Source organism: Vulpes vulpes, chromosome 13 (genome assembly GCF_048418805.1).
Source record: "Vulpes vulpes isolate BD-2025 chromosome 13, VulVul3, whole genome shotgun sequence".
NCBI lineage: Eukaryota > Metazoa > Chordata > Mammalia > Carnivora > Canidae > Vulpes > Vulpes vulpes.
Genome location: NC_132792.1, coordinates 112,571,755 through 112,596,161, shown reverse-complemented (window position 1 = coordinate 112,596,161; position 24,407 = coordinate 112,571,755). Strand labels below are relative to the sequence as shown.

At 36.4% G+C, this 24,407-nt stretch overlaps 1 protein-coding gene across 4 annotated transcripts in view; it reads left to right on the top strand.

Annotated features, from left to right (window-relative positions):
• Positions 1-24,407, top strand: part of RIT2 (Ras like without CAAX 2) — a 403,371-nt gene that overhangs the window by 119,098 nt on the left and 259,866 nt on the right. For all 4 annotated transcript variants that reach the window (XM_072732273.1, XM_072732271.1, XM_072732272.1 and 1 more), the window contains exon 3: positions 17,765-17,838. In XM_072732273.1, the coding sequence (XP_072588374.1) occupies positions 17,765-17,838 (74 nt within the window). The remainder of the gene's footprint in view (positions 1-17,764; positions 17,839-24,407) is intronic.

The window sequence follows — 24,407 nt, the reverse complement described above, 5'->3', positions numbered from 1 at the left end:
AGTCCCTTATATCAGGTGTCATGCTCAGCAGGCAGTCTGCTTCAGATTCTCATTCTCTCTCTCTCTCTCTAAAATAAAGAAAAAAAATCTTAAATAAAAGTATTACATACTGTGTTTTTCTGGAGAACACTGATAAGATACCACTTAATAGTAGTGGTTTGAACACAATTAAGGCCATCATTCACTTGTGTTTTATTTTACTTTATTTTAAATCCTATAGTTAATATATAGTCATATTTTAAATTCACATCTGTTCCTCTATAATTAAAAAAAGGCTGCTAATGAATGACAGAATATTCCAAAATATTCTTTTCTCTAGATTTACTGTGGCCAATACAGTAACTATGAGCCAATGGGGCTGTGGTGCCCTTGATATGTGACTGGCCTAAACCAAGATCTCCTTATCTTATTGTGTGAAATACATTTTCAGAAACTACAAGGAAAAGGTATAATATCTCTTGTGTTTTCTATATTGCTTACACAGTTAAATATCTTAAATTTTTAGTTAAATAACACATTAAGATTTTTTTTCCTTTGTTTTCCTATGGCTACCAGAAACATTAAATCTTGTGGATGGCTCTTGTCTTTTTTTTTTTTTTTAAGATTTTATTTATTTATTCATGAGAGACACAGAGAGAGAGAGAGAGAGAGGCAGAGACACAGGTAGAGGGAGAAGCATGGAGCCTGACATGGAATTCGATCCTGGGTCTCCAGGATCATGTCCTGGGCTGAAGGAAGCGCTAAACCGCTGAGCCACGCGGGCTGCCCTCATGTTTTATTTCTGTTAGGTAGTACTGCTATTCATCCTGGACCAGTTGCCTGCGTATATTTACTAGAAATACAGAATCCTGGCCCCAGACCTACTGAATCAGAATGTGCCCTTCAACTAGATCCTGAGGAGACCTCTCTGTACAGAAGAGTTTGTGAACTTTAGCCCATTGTCCTCAAAATACCCCTCTTCATCCTTCTCCTGTAGTAAAAATTTCCTTACTGCAGCTCTGATTCAGAGAGAGGCTGACATAGGAAAGATTATTCAATTTCACAAGAGGCAAGACTAGCATTGTGAATAGTGTGTATATATATATATATATATATATATATATATATATATATTGTGTGTGTGTGTGTAGGGTTTGGTTGTTAGCAAGCTTGGGGAGCAGAACTTCATTTTGTCATCAGTTTTGAGGAGGAAGGTGAATGAACTGTTTCCTCTTATGTACCCATTTGTTTTCAGCAGGCTGTTGCCCCAACCTTGGGTCCTTTCTGGTCCTCCAGTGCCTGCAGGCCTCCTGCAAGTCCATTGCTTGCTTACCTGACACTCTCAGTATCTGCCCACCACTGTTAGCAGCTTTCCCTCCCCATCCTTCCTCTTTATCATCCCTCCTGATCTTCCCCCTGGGCCCTGCTTTTCTGCTTTCTCTCATGACAGCTAATTTTGTGCAGAAGTAATCTCAGAGTAACGTGTTTGTGCTTGATAATAGCTTAATATTTTACCTCTCCTGTAGTTTTATTGCATTTTAATAGAGAGTTCCTGGAAATAAAATGACTTTCTTAACTAGAGAGAATGAAGCAGAGGGGTAGAATTTGGGGCATCATGCCAGGCCAATGAGAAAGATATTTTGGACAGAAAGATCCTTTGGCACCATTCTGTTTCCATCTCTGTAATCCATATTTGCCAGCATTGTCAGAATTTATTTAATATGAAGGTTAAATATCTTTGAAGTTGTCATTTAGTACATGAGATAAAATTGATACAAAGGAAAAAGGATCATGAAAAAATGAAGTCATCATTTACTTTTGTGCAAATATTGTGCTACTGTTAACTGAAATTGGGTCTCCCTCTTGGTGGGTGTCAAGCCAAAGGATCCAACGGAGCCGAAGAAAGCCAAAGAGCAGAAAAATGAAGGGTTTTACTTGCAACAAGTAAATGAGAACATCAGAGATTTCCCAAAGCAGTGTCTCCTTGAGCAATAAAACTAGGGCAGCTTTAAGCTGAGGGTGCATACATATTCATGAAGGGGCTTGCTCAATGGGGAGTTCAGAATAGAACTGGGGGAAAAGTCAGCTTAAGGTGCTAGTCCAGGTCAAAGTCATGATGGACAGCAAGAGTCAACATCATCAATCCTGTCTTTAGTTGATGTGGTATTTGAGTCTTCTAAGGGGTTTAAATTCTGCAAAGGTAACTCAAGAATGTGTACCAGGTCAATCTTTACTTTTGATCCAGCACTGGGAGTTTGACCACTGATTTATTGTCTCTGATATGAATAGGCTATCTCCTGGCCTGATAGTGGGTGTTTGTCCTCACATTATTTTGTTCTCTTAAAATCATTATCCACCAGGGTCTATTTTGTATATCCCAGGAAGTTCTGCAAGAAATGTTCTTTGGGCAACTAGTATGGGTTAGGTGTAGATCACAAAATGGCTAGGGGCCTAATAGGACTATTGTGTCAAGAAAGTTACGTCTTTTTCCAGAGACCCCCTAATTCTACTTATATTACCTTAAACAAAATGAACAATCAGGGACCTAGAACTAGGTATTTTCTACCTCTTTATACTTGAGCTTAAAATATTCCTTTATCAGAAACTTTTTTAAAAAATAAAGTATAATACAAATAAAAAAATTGAATGATTTATCAGGAAGTAAATATCCAAATAATATCTGCCCTGGTTAAGAAAGGATTTTCCAATAAATACAGTTTAGTTTGGATGTTTATTTTTCCATTTTCCATAAATGGAAACATGTCTAGCTTTTTCAAAATGGTTTCTAAGATTCAGTTATGTTGGATGCTTAGTTGTCTAAATTTCACATAAAAATAATCCACTATATGAGTGAAATAGAATTCATTTATATATTATACCACTGATGAAGTTGGGGTTTGTAGTTTAGAGATTGTATGAATAAGGCTTCTACAAATTTTCATTTATGTCTTTTGTGCACATGTGTATATATTCTTGATGCATGCAAATGCTTATAACAGACTGCCCCAAATCTGGTAAAAACCTATTTTTCCCCTCATCTCTGTTAGTTGGAATGTCTTGCCTTTAAACTAGTATTTATCTTCTGAAACCAGTGGGTATCTCAGGGTATAATTTTATGGTGATAAAAGAATCAAAGAGCATGAGTCCCATTGCACATGTATATTTTATGCCTCATATCACATCCGTTGGCATTCCACTGGCCAAGGTAGGTTATATGATCAAGCTTAAAAATCAAAGAATGGGTAAGTATACTCCATGCCCTATAAGGTGTAAGTACACCTACACTCCATGGTAAGGTGTACAGATACAATATCCATACAGAGAAGAAGTGAGACCAACAATTCCATGTTACACATGTTATAGTATGATGAGCTTTAGCAGACAGTTCTAGACAGTTTTCTGTTTATGTGTCCCCGGTAGTAGATGACCATTCTCCATGGTTCCAGCAGTGCAATATTTGGTATTGTCAGTTTTTTAAATCTGTCCTCTTGTGAGAACATTTGTATCCTGTAGTTTTCACTTTTTACTGATCATTAGGAAGGTTGTACAGCTTTAAATTTATCAGCCATCTGAATCTCACTTTACATTTATTAAAATTGGAGCAGTTTTAAAATTTAAAATTAAGAATTTTTGGGCAGCCCCGGTGGCGCAGCGGTTTAGCACCACCTGCGGCCCAGAGAGTGATCCTGGAGACCTGGGATTGAGTCCCACGTCGGGCTCCCTGCGTGAGGCCTGCTTCTCCCTCTGCCTGTGTCTCTGCCTCTCTCTCTAGCTGTGTCTCTATGAATAAATAAATAAAATCTTTAAAAAAATTTAAAATTAAGAATTTTAAATTGAAAAGTTAGCATGGTCCTAAGAAAATCTGTGAGGCATCCCATATTTTTGTTTGTTTGTTTTTTAGAAGACTTTTATTTATTCATGAGAGCCAGAGAGAGAGAGAGAGAGAGAGAAAGGCAGAGACACAGGCAGAGGGAGAAGCAGGCTCTATGCAGGGAGCCCGATGTGGGACTCAATCCTGGGATTCCAGGATCAGGCCCTGAGCCAAAGGCAGACACTTAACCGCTGAGCCACCCAGGTGTCCTGGCATCTCATATTTTTTACTGTTCTCCTCAAACCCTGGTGTCACTATCAATGCCTCCTAACCCCAAGGAAGGGAAAGAAGAGGAAGAAACTTTATACTCTTTTTGATATTCTTCCTTCTACCTAGGATATTTTTATTTCCCTACCCCTCTCAGTGAGGTAACTTCCAAGATAGCTCAGGGGTCACCTCCCCTAAGTCTTTGCCTATTTACCAACCTCCAACTCCAGAGAGACTTTGTTATACTTCATTTGTGTTCTCATTTAAGGACAAGGGCCAGGGTGATCCCTGGGTGGCTCAGCGGTTTAGCACCTACCTTTTCCCCGGGGCGTGATCCTGGAGTCCTGGGATCGAGTCCCATGTCAGGCGCCCTGAATGGAGCCTGCTTCTCCCTCTGCCTGTGTCACTGCCCCTCTCTCTCTCTCTGTGTCTCTCATGAATAAATAAATAAAATCTTAAAAAAAAGAAAAAAAGACAAGGGCCATGTTGCTATTGATCTTCACATCCCTGGTGCCTCCTATCCATAAATGGATAAGGGAAAATGTTTCTAAAATAGCATGCTTTTTCTTTACAAGTTGTGTAATAATGGGCAAGTGATGTAACTTCTATGACCTTTAACTTTTCATCCATAACTGGAGGTGAGAATAATTCTTCATATGGTTATTACAATATTTAAATGCCATGATTAATGTGAAATATATTTATCACACTAGCACAATTTCAATGCTTAATGAATGAGAGTAATAAATGCTATTACTTTAAAAAATAATCCCTCAATGTCTTACCCACTTTTTATTGGAGAAGATTGACTCTTTGAGGGATTTGTAGAAATTCTAATTTGTTAATCTTTTATAGTTAGTGTTTATATTAGTTATTAAGACGTCTTATCACTCCAAACCGTGAAGGTATTCTCCTACAGTATCTCCTAGAAGTTTTGTTTGCCATAGTTACACACAACCCAACTAGAATTGATTTCTGTATATATTGAGATAGCAGTAGGCTTCTGTTATCTTCAATATTTTATACCTGTTTGACAGTGCTATTGAAAATACTTTTCCTATTGCTTTGAAATGCCAATTCTGTCCTCCAAAAGAAAAAAAAAAGTATTCATTAGTATGTGGGTTCTCATTCTGTCAGTTTATTTTTGTGTGCCAATATGATATCACCTTTAATTGCTGTAAATTAACAGTAAGTCTAGATATATGGTAGAGCTTATGTTCTTTTTTGGAGATTGTTTCAACTATTTTTGTCCGTTTTCATTTCCATATTGACTTAAAATCAGTTGGTGAATTTATACACATCCCCCCACCACTCAAGTCTGTTTGATAATGTGTTTATAGATCAATTAGGGGGAAATTGACCTCATTAAAATATTTAATCTACCGATTCATAAACATGGTATATACTTCTTACTATGTCATCTTTAATTCTTGTCATAATGTCTTACAACTTCCTTAAGTCTTGCAAAACTTTTGCAAGATTTATTCTTTGAGATGTGATATTTTAAAAGATTTTATTTATTCATGAGACACAAAAAGAGAGAGAGCACGAGAGAGAGAGAGAGAGAGAGAGAGAGAGAGAGGCAGAGACACAGGCAGAGGGAGAAGCAGGCTCCATACAGGAGCCTCATGTGGGGACTTCATCCCAGGACCCCAGGATCATACTCTGAGCCAAAGGCAGACGCTTTAACCACTGAGCCACTCAGGCGTCCCAAGATGTGATATTTTTTGATGCTATGTTAATACCATAGTTTCACTTATTCTGTTTGTGACTTGTGATTTTTTTTTCTGTATTGACTTTGTTTCCAGAAAATTGATTGAATAAATCAATTTAGCTAACTTATTAGTAATATATGAATTTATCTACGGAATCTTTGAAAGTTCTACAAACCTAAAAGACATTTTCTATGAATGGTGACATTTTACCTTTTGAAACTTTTTTTATACCAGCCATATTTTTGCCTAACTGAACAGGTGGGACCACCAACATAAAATATATTTATAAAGAAAATTCTCATCTTATATCCAATCTAAGTGAATGGTTTTAGTACTTGTTCATTAATCATAATATTGGCTTTAAATTTGATTTAACTACTCAGTACTAGAAGTAAAGCAAGCTGCCCTATGCCTAGTTTGCTAAAAAGTTTTTGAGATTTTGGAATTTTTTTATACATAAGCAGATGATCTATTTTATTTTGAGATAATTATAAATTCATATGGCACTGTAAGAAAAGGATTCTATGTCTTTTTACCGAGTTCCCCTCAATAGTAGCACTTTTCAACTTAATACAACATCACAATCAGGATACAGATAGTCAAGATACCGAACATTTCCATGACCACAAGGATCCTTTACATAGACTTTGTAAACAACACCCACTCCCTTCATAATGCCCAGCAAACACTTATCTGTCATACATACTATAATTGTGTCACTTCACAAATTATCATATAAACAGAATCATAGAATATGTAACCTTCTGGAATTGGCTTGTTTCAATTAGCATACTTGTGGAGATTCATCAAGGCTGTTGCATATATCAACCTTCCATTCCTTTTTTTTTTTAATTGTTGAATAGTTAGCATTCCATGATATGGGTATAGCACATTGTATAATTATTCACCCATTGAAATATATTTGACTGGAAGCCTGGGTGGCTTAGTGGTTGAGCATCTGCCTTTGGCTCAGGGTGTGATCCTAGAGTTTGGGGATCGAGTCCTACATCAGGCTTCCTGCATGGAGCCTGCTTCTCCCTCTGACTCTGTCTGCCTCTCTCTGTGTCTCTCAGAATAAAAAATCTTAAAAAAAAAAAAAAAGATATTTGACATGTTTCCCATTTTTAGCTATTATGAATAAAGCCACTACAAACAACTTAGGGGAAAAAATGAGTATCTTTATATGAATGCAAGTCTTCATTTCTCCATAATTGCCCAAGAATGCAATTGCTGCTTTACATATTTCATGTGGAATATACATATATATTTTCCAAGACTGATATATATATATATTAAGATATATATATATATATATAATAATCAAAGATTTTATTTTAGCACACACATGCGTGCAAATACACATAAGGGGGGGGCAGAGGCAGAGAATCTTTGCTGAGCAGGGAGCCTAGGGTAGGGCTTAATCTCATAATCCATGAGATCCTTACCTGAGCCAAACCAAGAGGTAGATACTTAACCAACTGAACCACCTACACACCCCAGCATGTGGAATATCTTTTTAAAAATATACACAGCCAAAGATTTTTATCAGTAATCCCGTTTCCACATCCTTACCAGTATTAAGTGTTATAACTTTTTTACAAGTCATTCTGATAGATATGTAGTAATAGCTCATTGTGGTTTTAATCTGCACTTACCTAAGGCTAATAATTTTTGACAACGGACTTCCATTTCAATTATCTTGAGGTAGTATCTCCAGAATGAATCAGATTCTATCCTGAAACAACTAAGATGGTCTGAGGAGTGTGGTCTTCCAGACAAAGACCCCACCAAAAAGATTACAGACCAATATCCCTGATGAACATGGATGCAAAAATTCTCAACAAGATATTAGCCAATAGGATCCAACAGTACATTAAGAAAATTATTCACCATGACCAAGTAGGATTTATCCCCGGGACACAAGGCTGGTTCAACACTCGTAAAACAATCAATGTGATTCATCATATCAGCAAGAGAAAAACCAAGAACCATATGATACTCTCATTAGATGCAGAGAAAGCATTTGACAAAATACAGCATCCATTCCTCATCAAAACTCTTCAGAGTTTAGGGATAGAGGGAACATTCCTCAACATCTTAAAAGCCATCTACGAAAAGCCCACAGCAAATATCATTCTCAATGGGGAAGCACTGGGAGCCTTTCCCCTAAGATCAGGAACAAGACAGGGATGTCCACTCTCACCACTGCTATTCAACATAGTACTGGAAGTCCTAGCCTCAGCAATCAGACAACAAAAAGACATTAAAGGCATTCAAATTGGCAAAGAAGTCAAACTCTCCCTCTTCACTGAAGACATGATACTCTACATAGAAAACCCAAAAGCCTCCACCCCAAGATTGCTAGAACTCATACAGCAATTTGGTAGCGTGGCAGGATTCAAAATCAATGCCCAGAAATCAGTTGCATTTCTATACACTAACAATGAAACTGAGGAAAGAGAAATTAAGGAGTCAATCCCATTTACAATTGCACCCAAAAGCATAAGATACCTAGGAATAAACCTAACCAAAGAGGTAAAAGATCTATACCCTAAAACCTATAGAACCCTTCTGAAAGAAATTGAGGAAGACACAAAGAGATGGAAAAATATTCCATGCTCATGGATTGGCAGAATTAATATTGTAAAAATGTCAATGTTACCCAGGGCAATTTACACGTTTAATGCAATCCCTATCAAAATACCATGGACTTTCTTCAGAGAGTTACAAAAATTAATTTTAAGATTTGTGTGGAATCAGAAAAGACCCCGAATAGCCAGGGGAATATTAAAAAGAAAACCATAGCTGGGGGCATCACAATGCCAGATTTCAGGTTGTACTACAAAGCTGTGGTCATCAAGACAGTGTGGTACTGGCACAAAAACAGACACATAGATCAATGGAACAGAATAAAGAACCCAGAAGTGGACCCTGAACTTTATGGTCAACTAATATTTGATAAAGGAGGAAAGACTATCCATTGGAAGAAAGACAGTCTCTTCAATAAATGGTGCTGGGAAAATTGGACATCCACATGCAGAAGAATGAAACTAGACCACTCTCTTGCACCCTACACAAAGATAAACTCAAAATGGATGAAAGATCTAAATGAGACAAGATTCCATCAAAATCCTAGAGGAGAACACAGGCAACACCCTTTTTGAACTTGGCCACAGTAACTTCTTGCAAGATATATCCACGAAGGCAAAAGAAACAAAAGCAAAAATGAACTATTGGGACTTCATCAAGATAAGAAGCTTTTGCACAGCAAAGGATACAGTCAACAAAACTACAAGACAACCTACAGAATGGGAGAAGATATTTGCAAATGATGTATCAGATAAAGGGCTAGTTTCCAAAATCTATAAAGAACTTATTAAACTCAACACCAAAGAAACAAACAATCCAATCATGAAATGGGCAAAAGACATGAACAGAAATCTCACAGAGGAAGACATAGACATGGCCAACATGCACATGAGAAAATGCTCTGCATCACTTGCCATCAGGGAAATACAAATCAAAACCACAATGAGATACCACCTCACACCAGTGAGAATGGGGAAAATTAACAAGGCAGGAAACCACAAATGTTGGAGAGGATGCAGAGAAAAGGGAACCCTCTTACACTGTTGGTGGGAATATGAACTGGTGCAGCCACTCTGGAAAATTTTATGGAGGTTCCTCAAAGAGTTAAAAATAGACCTGCCCTATGACCCAGCAATTGCACTGTTGGGGATTTACCCCAAAGATACAGATGCAATGAAATGCAGGGCACCTGCACCCCGATGTTTCTATCAGCAATGGCCACAATAGCCAAACTGTGGAAGGAGCCTCAGTGTCCATCGAAAGATGAATGGATAAAGAAGATGTGGTTTATGTATACAATGGAATATTACTCAGCAATTAGAAACGACAAATACCCACCATTTGCTTCAACGTGGATGGAACTGGAGGGTATTATGCTGAGTGAAATAAGTCAATAGGAGAAGGACAAGCATTATATGTTCTCATTCATTTGGGGAATATAAATAATAGTGAAAGGGAATATAAGGGAAGGGAGAAGAAATATGTGGGAAATATCAGAAAAGGAGACAGAACATAAAGACTCCTACATCTGGGAAACGAACTAGGGGTGGTGGAAGGGGAGGAGGGCGAGGATCGGGGTGAATGGGTGACGGGCACTGAGGGGGCACTTGACGGGATGAGCACTGGGTGTTATTCTGTATGTTGGTAAATTGAACACCAATAAATAAATTTATTAAAAAAAACTTAAGAATTTTGCCCATATCCATATGTACACATAAATTCTCCAAGACTTTGATATGAATTGTGTTCAATCTTTACATCAATTGTTGAGAATCAACATATTTACCATGTTGAAGCCTCTACGTCATGAGAATGGTATGTCTCTGCATTAAGATTTTTAAAAAATTTCTTTCATCAGTGTTAAATGGCTTTTAGCCTATAAGACCTACACATATTTTGTTATACTTACATCTAAGTTTTTTTTTTTTTTTTTTTTGAAGAGTTCTAAGTTGGTTTACTATTAGGTGGGTTATAATCTAAGAGTGTCCTGACTGGCTACTCTGCTTCATTTCTCCTGGGCTTTTGTTTTTTCTGTACCCATTGGTATTTCCAGGCTGCCAGCTTTTTCAGTTCCAAGCCTGAGGCAAAGAGAACCCAGAGAACTCCCCACTGGGTTATTACTTTGATCCTGAAGTTCCTAGCCAGATTGCCTTTTCCTCTCCACCTTTCAGAGTCTTGAGTTTGTCCTATAAATAAATTTCATGGTTTTATGTTGTATGGAGCAGGAGGCATAGGGAAAAGTACATCTGTTTCATCTTCCCAGGAACCATGGTTTTGGTATAAATCAAATCTCTGGCACTAGATGTTCTCATACTGTATCTGTGGGCTCCAGGAGTTCTTGGAACCCTTCTGAAAGTGTCCATCAAGGGAGGGGAGAGAGCTGGAGAAATTATGGGACTCCCAAAATTGCTCTCACCATGAAAGCCAGTTATCTCTGTGAAGAAATAGTCTGTATGTAAATGCATTCTCTTTTAAAATCAGGGACAACCATTCCACAGATCATGGCCTTAGGATCATGTAGCCATTCATCATGATTACAATGAATGGGAACAAGAAAGATAGAAATGAGATGTTGTCATGTCTTGCTAAAGGAGCTGGAGAGGAGAAATCTACTCTTCTTTTCCTCATCCCAAAAGAAGTGAGGTAGAGACCAAGGACTTCAAAGTTTCAATGTCAGTGTAGCCCAATCCTGTTACCTCTCATTTCTATGTAGCAGAAGAGAGCCAAGAAATCAGGTTTCCCACAAAACCCCTCTAACTGGCTGAAAGGAAAGGGTTAGAAGGCTCTACCATTGAGAGGATGTGGATGTCCCGAAATATTTTCTGTAGGTGACAGTTTTGGGGGAAGAATTGCGACGCCTTGCCAGACTGCAGGTCTACTCAGTAATGGGGACTATTACCTCTCTTTAAGGACCTGTTGGGTTATCCTTTCTGAGAGAAGCCGTTGTTTGGAATGGCATCTACCAGTAGTGGCCTTTTGCAGGTAGAAATCTCCAGGTGGTGTCCTCTGATTCCAAATGGAAGCACTCCTGCTTATACCACCTCAAAAGGTCTTACGTGGAAAATCTACCTGAGGACCCTACGGAATGCATGTGGTTGTCCACCTTGGAGTTAAACTTCCCAGAGTAATGACATTGGGCATTTCCCTGCAGCATCATCAGAGTCCTTACCCCTCCCGGATGTAGATAAATTTGGCCCAGTCCTCAATTTTGTAGCATGAGAAAAAAATCGAGATTCTGCCTGAAAATTCCCATGAATTTCCAGGACTTAGTTTCTAATGACAGCCCTTTCTTCAGCTCTTATTACCATGGTAGGAAAGTGTGTTCTCATTTACTCTGAGTCTTTTCTGAAGCTGAATTCAGCTACTTTTCAATTCCTTTTTGAAATCCAGCAGGCATATATACCCTCAATTGATTTCACTGCATGTTTATGTTCAAGAGGAGAGGCTGTGCTAGAATCCATGCAATTCCCTGTCTTTCTTGACCTCTTACCAGGCCTCCCTCTTGTAAATTCTATTTTCTATCTGCTGCTTTTGAGGACTGACCTTAGCTCAACTTCAGCTTGGTGTCTTTTGCTGTCTTCCTAAATAAGCACCTTTCGAATGCTTCTAATGGAGCACTCATTCCAGTACAGTACAATTGCCTGTTTATGTATTCTCCCAAGAGTACCAACTGTGTGGATAGAAATCCACTATCTTTCTCAACATGGTAGATTCTGTGCTCATCAGTGTGTGTAGCACAGATGATCTACTGAAGCACATATTTGATACATTAGATTTATATCAATACTGATTCAGCCATGGTTTCTTTCTGTTCAAGAGAAAGTTTCCAGTGTACTTTGTTCCAAGATGTATCAGCTTTATAAACATATACACAATTAGGATGATTTATTTAGGAAATTCGTTGAGAAAGTTATAAATGATCTGAACCTGAACCTACATATTTTTTAAAGAACTGAATTAACGATTAATATCTTAGAGATGTATACTACCTCAGAGTTACAGAAATATATCTTCAATGTAATACCAGTTATCATACATTTCAGGCTTTCAGGTAAACCATATAAAAATTACTCAAGTATCTTAAGATTTTTTTAAAGAGTCTTCTGATGAAAATTCAACAATAACCTAATATTTTCTGTTATTTACTGCGGTTTTAAATGATCCCAATTTTATATTTATAAAAACATACTTTAAAGATATTTAAATATATTCTGCAAAGGAATTAAATGAACATCTTAAAGTTTTTTATATAAACATTAATATTTTGGAAGATTACTGTAGACCTATACTAACCTATACTAACAAAGTCTCTGATCTACATGTTGGGGGGAAAAAAAGCATTCCCACATGTGTAAATACAAATGGCAGAAGTAGAAGTGGTTTAATTTTAATATGATTTTATGATTAACTTAAAGCAATATTTTTAAAAAAGTTACTAAATAACATGCCTTGAGTTTGAATTGTGGTTTCCTTCCTTTTCTTTCTCTTTCTCACACCATTTTATATTCCACTTTAGTTGATCCTTCTAGAACTCCTTCCTATGCATTGACAAGCATGTACTATTAACTCCATCTTACAGGTAAGATTAAGTGGTTGGCCAATTATAACAGTAAAACTTAGTGATGGATGTGAGGTTTTTTAATACAGGTCTTTGGTAATTTTCTCCTGTAAATTTCCGGAGAAGGACACTGAAGACCTATCCTAAGAGAAGCAAGAATCTCAAAAACCAGTGTTTTCAAATGAATTTTAAAGTGGCATTTAAGGTAGAATTTTAGAATTTAAGGTGGAATTTTAGAGATACCTCTAAGAATGTAGCTCCATTGTGCTTTTCAGTGCAAACAACATAGCAGGCAGTTGCTACTATTTCTACCTGATAAAGCTTTGTATACATTTGGCCTCTTGCTTTGGAAGATAAATGAGCTCACTTCAGGGTTGCATCTATAGGCAGATGATTGAAATTCAGGAAGGTGTTTATATGTATTCAAGAGAGTATTTCTGTCACTGCATTTCTACATGGGAGGTCTCAAAGGGAGTGGATGGATGGAAACAGGAGGGAAGATTGTTTATTGGAAGGAAATGAAAGGGATTAGTTGCTATGGAGGCCAGGGAGGTGACCTAGATTCACAACACTGGAATGTGTACTGTGATAGACACTTCTTAAAAGAGAGAAAGAATCTTGGATAGAAGGCCTGGCTTAATTTCCAGCCAATTCACATCAAGTCTCTTTGAAGGGGTTTTCTGATCCCAGGAGAAGCTTTTATTTGATATACGTTTCATGTGCTGGGTTTATCTAGGGCTCAGATAATCACACAGAGCAGTTCTCGTCTGGATTACTCAGCATGCTCCTGGCCTCAGCAGGCTCCTTTTGGGGCCTTTGAGTTAAATAAACAAACATGAAATCTGAAAGACTCACATGTGATTCTCAGGTCATAGCATTCTTTTCAGAGTAACTATTCTTATTTCCCTATGAAATTGAAAAACAGCTACATACATTAAAAAAAAATCCACAAGATTTCTCTTGTGTAAGAGCAAGATCAGTGAAAGAACAAAGAGTGGTGGAATGGAAAATAGACTGTGTGGTTGTCCATATACTGAATGGTGTTATAAAATGGCTGGTAGTTGCTAAAACAACACCAGATTGACAACCCTGCAAGTTATACTTCCCACAACCTTATTTCTGGAGCACAGTCATAAGAAATGAATTTCCTTGAAAAGGGTAAGGTATATATCCTATAAATTATTGAATCTCAACATCCCATTACATGTGTATGTCTTTCATCATAATTAAGTTTTTAGGAGTAGAGACCTAATTGTGTGTGCATGTGTGAGTCTATCTTCATATCTCTAACAGCAAGCAAAAACCTAATTTTGAGGAAGTGCTCATTTTCAAAAGTGCCTCCTTTATTGAATGTTATTATTTGTAAACCAAAAGGTTCTGAAAATAACTCATTTGTGGTTCAAAATCAACAGTATGAATAATTATTGAAGTTGTGCCAAAATTCAATGCTGTTTTAAATGCTTTTAGTAGTAGTTCAGTTGCTCTTTACTTACAACATAAATTGTGGATAGAACAGAAGCTATAGCCAGATTCTAGGAGTTTGAATTCCAGGCTCAGGAGGTCCAACCATGTTTCCAATCATGATTGGAAGAAATGAGAAAATAAATGGATTTAATGAAATAAAACCCTCAGATCTCTCTCAGAGCTTCAGACCCAGGCACTTACTGTTTCCACTTGAATTACGGAGACATGGCAAAGTCTTTTTCTAAGTTTCATTTGTGGTGGTCCTCCTTTCCTCCCTGAGTAAACACCCTAGCTATCTGCCCATCTGCAAATTTCAGAAATTGGGGAGCTACTCTTGCATCATCCTCCTTCCTTGGCCCCTATATACTATTAAGTGCTATAGTTTCAACCTTCTAAATATCTTGCAAATATGTCCACTCTTTTTCTTTTCTTTTTTCTTTTTTTTTTTTTTTTTGTCCACTCTTTTTCCACCCTATTGCCACTGTCATAATACAGGCCACCATCTTTTCTCACTTAGGTTACTAGTATCAACTTAATCTTTCTAGTTTCCCCACCTTAAAATCTATTCACCACAATTCAGCCCACGTGAGCATTCTAAAATATCTGATAATGTGTGTTATGATAGTCCAAATTTCTCAAAAACTATGCATAAGCATTATTGAGCATATTCTAAACACAAGGCACTGTACTAGATGCCTTCCATGGGTTATCTTCCTGAATCTTCTGAAAAACTCCATGAGTTAAATAGAAATATTATAACCTTCAAATGAGTACTATGCATTTTAGAGAGACCAAGTGATTTTTCCACCCCCTTAAGATCAGATGGCTGGTAGTGGTAGAGCCAGGATTAAACCGCAGCAGTCTGACCACCTCACTCAGAAATATGATTCCATTTAATATATTCATAGGTAAACCTGATTTAGCTCTTAAATTTTATATTTTCTTCACTAAACTCAAGGATTTAATCACACTAAAATTATTTAGGTTACTTTTGTTTCATCATTTTTTAAAGTGTTTATTTAAGAGAGAGCATGAGCAGAGGGAAGGGCAGAGGCAGAGACAGACAAGCAGACTCCCTGTTGAGTGGGGAGCTGGATACCAGGTTTGATCCCAGGACTCCGAGGTCATGACCTGAGCTAAAATCAAGAGTTAGATGTTTAACTCACTGAGCCACCCAGGTGCCCCTTTGTTTCATCAATTTTATAACATTTGGGATTCTGGCTTTCAGTTTGCCTTTCTCTGTCTTAACTTTATCTTAACTCCTACTCAGGTGAGGTGCTACTTCTCCCATGAAGCATTCCTTGACTTTTCAAGTATATATCAGAAGATTGAAATCATACAGAGTATCTTTTCCAGTCACAATGGAATGAAACTAGAAATCTACTGCAGAAGAAAAACAAAGATACACAAAAGTGAGGAAGTTAAACAACCAGTGAAGAAAAGAAGAAATCAGAGGGCATTAGAAAATAATTAGAAATTAATGAAAATGAAACACAGCATTCCAAAATTTATGTGGAGCAAAAGAAGTGCTGAAGGGAAAATGTATAACTGTAGATGCTCACATTAAAAAAGATATGGGACCCTGGGTGGGTCAGCGATTGAGCGTCTGCCTTTGGCTCAGGGCCTGGGATCGAGTCCCACATCAGGCTTCCTGCATAGAGCCTGCTTCTCCCTCTGCCTGTGTCTCTGCCTCCCTCTCTCTGTGTGTGTCTCTCATGAATAAATAAATAAAATGTAAAAAAAAAACACCTCTAATTACCTTACTTTAAAACTTGAGAAATGGAGGAGGGGGAGATAAAATTAAACCCCAAGCAAATAGAATGAAGGAAATACTAAAGATTAGAAGAGGTGAATAGAGAAAACAAGAGAAAATCAATGATACTAAGTTACAAGCTGAACAAAATTAACAAATCTTTACCTAGATTGACTAAAAAGAGTTTACGCAAATAAGAAATTGGGTACATTAGTGCCAACCTTACAGAAATAAAGGATAATAGGATTGTATTGTATAAAAATAAATTTATATCCTTACCAAACAACAAATAAAAAATTCTTAAGGTTTTATTTATTCACGAGAGACGCACAGAGGCAGAGGGAGAAGCAGGCTGTGTATGGGGAGCCCAAAGTGGGACTCAATCCCAGGACCCCGGGATCACGCCCTGAGCCAAAGGCAGAGGCTCAACTGCTGAGCCACCCAGGTGTCCCAAAAAAAATTAGCTGAAAATGGATCGATGACTTAAGGGCAAAGCTAAAATTATGAAAATCTTAGAAGAAAACATAGGGTTAAATATTCATAATCTTGGATTTTAGAATAGATCCCTAGGACACTAAAAACTTGAACAACAAAAGAAATTATTTTCCATAAAATTTAACTCTCATGCATCAGATGCCATTATTAGTATAGTTAAAAGAAGGGGAGGGGGTGGGGGTGAATGGGTGACGGGCACTGAGGGGGGCACTTGACGGGATGAGCACTGGGTGTTACGTATGTTGGCAAATTGAACACCAATAAAAAATATTACTTAAAAAAGCCTACAGAATAGGAAGAAAAACATTTGCAAATCCTGATAAGTGTTTAGAATCCAGAGTGTATAAACTTGTACAAGTTAACAAGTACACAAACATATTATAGTTTTTGGTATACAATTTACCTTCTTGGTTAAGTTTCTTCCTAAGTATTTGATTCCTTTTGATGCTATTATAGATGAAAACACCTTATTTTCCTTTTAGATTGTTTATCATCAGTGTATGAAACACAACTGACTTCTGTGTTTGATTTTTGTGTCCTACAACTGCTTTTTTTTTTTTTTTTTTTTTTTTAGGAGTTCCAAAAGCCCAGCCCCCACCCCCACTGCCATGCAATTAGAGCTTTCTACTTATATGATCATGTTATCTATAAACAAAATTTTACTACTGCTCTTCCAATTTGGATGGTTTTTATCTTATTTTTCTTGCTTCATTGCTCTGGCTAGGACTTTAGTACTATGTTAAATAAAAGTTAAAGCAGGCCTACTTGTCTTGTTCCTGATCTTAGAGGAAAAGCCTTTGGTCTTTTATTGAATATGATGTTGGAATGCAAATTTGCAGTGCATGATGAAAAACAGATGAATTTGTTTCAAGATTTGTTCTGTAGGTAATAGGACCAAGGTACCTCAGATCATAATTCTAATGAAGAAGAAATAAATCTGACTTCACTTTAAGCAGAAATTCTTTCTTATGTTTTCCTGGGTTATATCCTTCTCCCCTTGTGTACTTGACTAGAATATCGGGTTCTCTTACTTAGTTAACCTATTTAGAAATTCTTTGTTATAAAATCTAAAAATGGATCATGCCTTTTCAGTTGAATATATCTCAATGTAAACTCTGTCTTGTGTTTTTCAGAAGATGCTTATAAGACCCAGGTTAGGATTGACAATGAGCCAGCTTACTTGGACATTTTGGACACTGCTGGTCAGGTAGGTAATTTTCTTAGATCTCTCTGATCTCTGAGACCAGTTTAGTCTTTAATCTCAAATACATTTACCACAAAGAAGAGTTTAACAATTCAAACAGGACAAGAGCAAATTTGCAATAGTGATGAGACATTAAATAAGAATTGGCAGGAAAATGTGACTCATTGCCAACTAGAATATTTTAACATTCCTTTAATTTTTGAAATATGAAAATGAGTGTAGATGTAATATTGCCATCTAAGGTTATATAATTAACAGAATAGCTTCCTTTGACTTAGATGTATGCAAAGCTTGTCTTAGACCCTAATCTGGTGATAGTTTTTATTTAAAAATTTTAGTGACATAAAAAAAGGGAAGGTCTACTTAGCAAATATGCTCATGAAACCAAGGCTAGAGATACTTAGGTGGAATGGGTGACATAACCAAGATGTAGCATAATCTAATACACTAATTTACAGATGTGTAGATAAGAACAAGAAGAAAGATGATGAGAGCATAGCTGATGTGATAGAAAAATATAGGACTAAAATACTCTGCGGCAATTATATGTAAAATGGGAAAAGAGTTAGAATCAAAACCTTGCTGTATTTGGGAGGAGGATGGAGATTTTATTTCATTTCTTACTTTAAATATAATCATTATATATAAACATATCAAATGCCAGACATAAAACACCTTTCCTTTGTAAACCTAAAACTTTTTTTTTTTTTTAAAGAAAAGTCTTACAAATACAACTTAAAAACTAGAAGAGAAGTAAGGAAAAATAAATTAAAAATTAATATAAAGTTGAAAAGAAAGAAGATAAAGGAAACATAATAAATATACCAGGAATTAAGATAAATGGAAATGGATATACTGTCTCTCCCAGAATAGTCGAGTAAATTTTTGACATTATATTGAATAAAAGAACAAAATTAACTGTACTTCTTTAGTTTAAAAGAGACATAAGAATACAGAAAGGTGCCAAATCAAAGAGTGATTAGGAAAAAAATTAGGTGAAAAGTAACCAAACCTAAACTGGGTATAACTGTATAAATATCAGACAAAATAGATTTTATTGCAAAAAGCATTATTAAAGTATAAAAATGTCATATTAGAATAGAAAAAAATGAAAGATAAATTCTGGTGTATAATCAAGACAAATGTATAAATCTTAAAAAGCATAAATCTGAAAGCCTATATAGTGGGAAACTTTAATGTACTTCTGTCAGTAAGTGCTACATCAAAAAGTAGTGAAATTGTAGATTTAAGAACACATTTAACTTGAATGCTGCTGTCAGTATGTGAGTAGGTATTCTTTTCATATAAGTTTTTATACTTTTGATTCTTAAATCTAATTGCAAAAAATGTAGTCTATTGCAGATTGATTATTTAATTTTACTTTGTGGCTTAGGATGTGATAATTTTTTGGAATATATTTAAGCTACTGGCTACCTCTCCTGCAGGAAGGGTAGAGATACAAAGTGGACTTCAACTATGTATGTAATGATTCATGTTTCATAAATTTCTGAGTAAAGGAGAATGTTAATAGTTATAAATCTAGGTCATAGGTATACAGATCTTCATTATATTGTTTTCCTTTTGTACTTAAAGAATGTATATGTTTAAATGTTTATTTGATGTAACTATTTAAAAATGTATTAAATGGTATATTGGTATAAGCCACTGAAAATACATGGTTTCTTTCTATATTAAGAGATATATTAAGTCTATTTGAAATCCATATATTAACAAACTCATTTGTTTCGAGGGACATTTGGATGATGGGCTTATGGTGATGAAAGAGGACTGAAGCCATTGGGTCTATTTAGAATGTAGAAATTATTTCAGTTACTTGAAAGAGTTGCGTTATCCAAGGGAATATACTCCATTTCAGGGGAAATTTAAACCTAATTGGAAGAAGATAGAATAGGTTAAATTTCAATACAATAAGATATTTTTAGCAACTGAAATTCTCAAACCAAAATAGTTAACTAGAATTATACTTTGGAAGAAAGTGAAATTCTTTGTATTTCTAATAGTTATACAGTCTACAAGTATGTATGAGCACTTACCTGGTCACATTTGGTACTAATGTAATCGTGGATAACTGGATGTTTCTCTTCCCCATTGGTGTAGGCTTGGCCATGTCACTGCTGAGGTCAATGAAATGTAGGCAGATGACTCAACCTAATTCTGGTTTGAGTTCTTAAAAAGCACTAGGGTACTCCTGCTAGGCACGAAGATGAGGCAGGTAACTCTTGGTCCCAGGAGAAGGAGGGAAACACATGGAACAGATATAAACCCAAATCAAAGACTAGAGCAAAGCCCAGCCCACTCACAGCCTGAATCACATCTGCACAGATTGGCAAACTAGAAAAATCATGTACTCTAATTCAACATGAAGACTTAGCTTCAAGCCCCTAAGTTTGAGTAGCTTTGTCACACAGCATTATCATGACAATAGCTGACTGCTGATGCAGCAGTATGCTTAGAGATCAAGAATATTACCTGTTTATAGATGAAATGCTAAGTGATAGAGAAATCTGCATACACTGACTCAAGAGCTTTCTAACTCTGAGATTCTTTGCTCTGCAATCAATGAAAAACTTGTAAATAAACAATTAAAAAAATCATTACATGTGTATACCCTTATTTTTGTGAGCTAGCTTCAGTTGCAGTCAAACATAGTTAGGAATGCCTCAGGCTCAAAAGATGGTGGTGACTTATTGGCTTCCAAACTATTAACCTCTCACATATAAGAGATAATCTATACAGTTGAATTAATAAGACTTATGTCAAGGTAGGGGACAGTAGAGAACACCACTGAAACACATTTAATAATACCATTTTTTCTTTTGTATCTATTCCTATTCAACATTTGTCAAAATTTATTATCCTTACAACAAACCCAGGAAGTAGATGGAAAGGTTATTGTTGCCACCAAGAATTTGAATAAAATGGTATACAAAGAAATTACCTCTTGGAGGCAATACTGGTAGTAGGGCCAACTTCCAAAGTGTGCTATGCACAAAGCCTTGCAGTGCTACAATGATCCCATGGAAGAATTGTTGGCCATCACCAAATGCCATGTTGGAAAGGACTTTAACCTTAACCATTCTTCCAATATTTCAATTTTCTTCTCAATGCTCATGCCAAATCCTCATTAAGCCTATGTTTGACCACTTCAATTGATTAGGTACTCTGCTTCTGGAAACAGACAAATAGAGCTTTTAGGAAACTTAATTATGTTTAAGGATTTTCTTACAATAAGATTAAATATTCCTTTTTATATCTATCTATTGGTCTCAGATCCTTTAAAAAATTTTTATTACTCATTTTAGAAATGGAAAATTTAAGCCTTACAGAGGTTAAATGATTTAACTAAAATAATAGCAAGCCATTGAGCCAGCTATTACTAGAGTCTATCTATACTACTATGCAAGATTTTTCTTATTTCATTTCCAACCCCTTAGTATGTATGAAGTATTATCCTAGTTCAAGAAAATGCAGAAGAGGGGCATCTAGATGGCTCAGTTGGTTAAGCATCTGACTCAATTTTGGCTCAGATCATGATCTCAGGGTTGTGGCATCCAGCCCCACATCAGGCTCTGTGTTCAGAAAGGAGTCTGCTTGAGATTCTCTTTCTCCCTCTGCCCCTCTACCCACTTGTAAGCACTCTCTCTCTAAAATGAATTAAATCTTTTAAAAGATGCAGAATAGAATAAATTTGGGCCTGTGTTCTTAAAATGCTTGAGATTTGGGGCAATGGGAGAATACTAAATTTGCAGCAAATTGTGATAAGAAGTATAGCAGAAATGTAGAAATTTTGGCAGTGGGTTATCTAAGATGCCTAAATTATTTTTTGTTCTGGCCTAAATACAAAAAAAATAAAAATAAAAATAAAAATAAAAAATAAAGGAAGAGAGGCTTAAAAATAATTCTTACATCTAAGTGAAACTAACAAAGTAAGTTTAGTTATAGATGTATTGAATCTTACTCTTCCTTATTAGAAATAATATTAGTTGTCCTCCAAACACTTCAAATTATATTTTTTAGATGTGCTAATATATCCAGTCACTGAAACTTCCTAGACCTATCCATTCTACTAGTACCTGCCTGTATTAATGTATTCTGAAGTAATGGGAATTGTCACTGTAATATTGTATTTGGTTTAGCCCCTAACCAACTCTGTAATCAGAGCAAGTCCTTTAGCCATCCTGGCACTAAGGGAGTCTAGAGATTTCTGCTCTCCTGATTCTAATACCCCTTCTTGTGTCCTTCTCCTCACTGCTGCTGATTCATAGGCAAGCCCAACAAACAAATGTTATTTTATGGGGAAAGAAGTTGAGAGGGGGTGTTTTGAATGAAAGTCTTTCATTAAAAAGCAAGAGTTCATAATATTTTCTCATTGGCTAAGTTGCAGGAGTCGTCTATTTCTTATAGATTCAATGTATATATTTTCTTGTTGAGGTTTCCAGTTGATAATTCTTTCCTGTTGAAACTTGTGTTGGGGTGTATATTGGGAGTTCTTTCTGTAACTGATATTGAGGGATATGGTTCTCCCTTCTAGCCCTTGATTCTACTTTAGTGAGGTTTCTCTTTAATTGTCACATTTCTCCCTTTAGATCAAGATCTTTCTTTAGGAGCATCACTGATGAAAAGTCCATTTTCTACCACGTTAGTGGTTTTGTTCCTCAGTGCCAGGAAAGACTATTTCCTGCTTATCATGTTCTACATGACAAGGCAAATGCATAAGGAGTTGGAAACCACTTATGACTATGTTTGGGGGACTAGGGAGGTGATGATGGAAAACTCTCAGGTATTTCTCATTTATAGCCCATATTTATCAAGATCATAAACAGTGAAGATCATCTTATTGGGTAATCATTGTTAAAGTTAGGCAACAAAATATAAGACTTAAAATAATTGTACAGAAGTAGTATAACAATCCCAAATTATCTGGTGGTTCTAAACTGAGACCATAGATCTGAAGGTAACTATAGTACTGTCAGACTGAGCAAGTAAAAGATGTTGAAAGTTCATTGAATTCACTTAGTTGGCTATTTTGATTACTATTGTCAAATTCTAGAGTTATTTCTGTCTTTCGAGAGAAATAAATTCTGGTATATTTTTCTAAGAAATCTCTATGCCCTAAATGAATAGGGGCAGGGAACTAAGGACAAAGAAGTGTGTATCTCTCAAAGGACCTGGATGATGGGAATAGGTTTAGAGACAAGAACCTGTTGAGATTTACTAGAGACCCTCACTATTTAAACTGTTTCAGTACTCTGAAGCAGGAGCTACTTTAAAACAGTGAGAATTTTGCTCTAGTGTCAATAAGGACAGAGATTCGTTCCTGGAAAGTGATTTTTTGGAGCCAACTAAGAGAGGATTGTGAAGAGCCCCTGTAGTTCCTTAGAACCCCCTTTTTGAGATTCAGGAGAATGTAAGATAGGCTGAAGGTGGCTGAAGCACTTAAAATGTCTTTTTTCCAACATCCTGGCCCCTGATAATAATAGCAGAAGCCAGGAGGTTTGGGTTTTGTGTAGGGGCCTTCTTATACCAAAGTTGAAAATAAAGAATTTTAGAGGTCTCTTTTAGGTGACTAATATAGGGTACAAGTATGCTGGTTTACCAAATTAACTAAATCTGGAGTGTGGATATAGTTTCCATTCCATCCTCATCCGTTTAACTAAGAGATTATGGTTCAGCTCATTAATAAAGTTAAAATTACTCAGGTAGATTCAACATTTAAAGGACAATTTGGGGTTGATTGAAATAGTAATAAATAGGTTCATCAGATGTTTATGTACAAGCCTAATTTTGTTTCGATCAATAGACTTAGGAAAGGCTACCTCAACTGTTTGGTGGAGATACCTACACAGCAAGTGTTCTAGCATTTTGCCAAAAGTTAGGGGTCAGTTTCTCTAAATCCCTTTCAAAATGTTTCTGTCAGGCTAGTTTCATCCAATGTTTGGCTAACTTAGATGTAAATCTAAGAAACCAGGTTGGTAGGCTTGAATAATTATGTCAAATTCTTCAGCAAATGAATGAGAGGCTCCTGAGTCACTTCAGTCACTTTCACTTCAGGAAACTGCATGACTCACAAGTCCCCTTTAGTCCAGGGAACAGAATAAATGGGTTTATTTGAATCATCTGACTTAACTTTAAAGGGGCTGGTTTTAATTAGTTGGAGAAGAAGGAGACAGAGGAGAGATGAGAAGGAAAGGGAAGTTTGGTGAGATAATTAGAATAAGGAAACTAAAGTATAGTGGTGGTGGACCCAGTGCAGATGGGGAGGATGACATCTTGGAAGGTGGGACCTCAGGATTAGGTGGCTGCCATGTGTCCTGAGACAAAGAAGATGGGAAAGGAAAAAGCCTCAGAAGCCTTTTTGTTATTCTTTGTTTGCTTGCCTCAGTTAGTCTAGCCATTGAATTTTGCACAGCAGCAATTTTAGACTCCTGATGGTGTTTGGGAGTTTCAAAATACCAATCAAAATAGACATCCCATTCACTGATAATTTAGAACCATGCTGTCCAACTCGTTTTGAGAAGAGTTTGAGGAGATGAAAAACTCCCCATAATGGT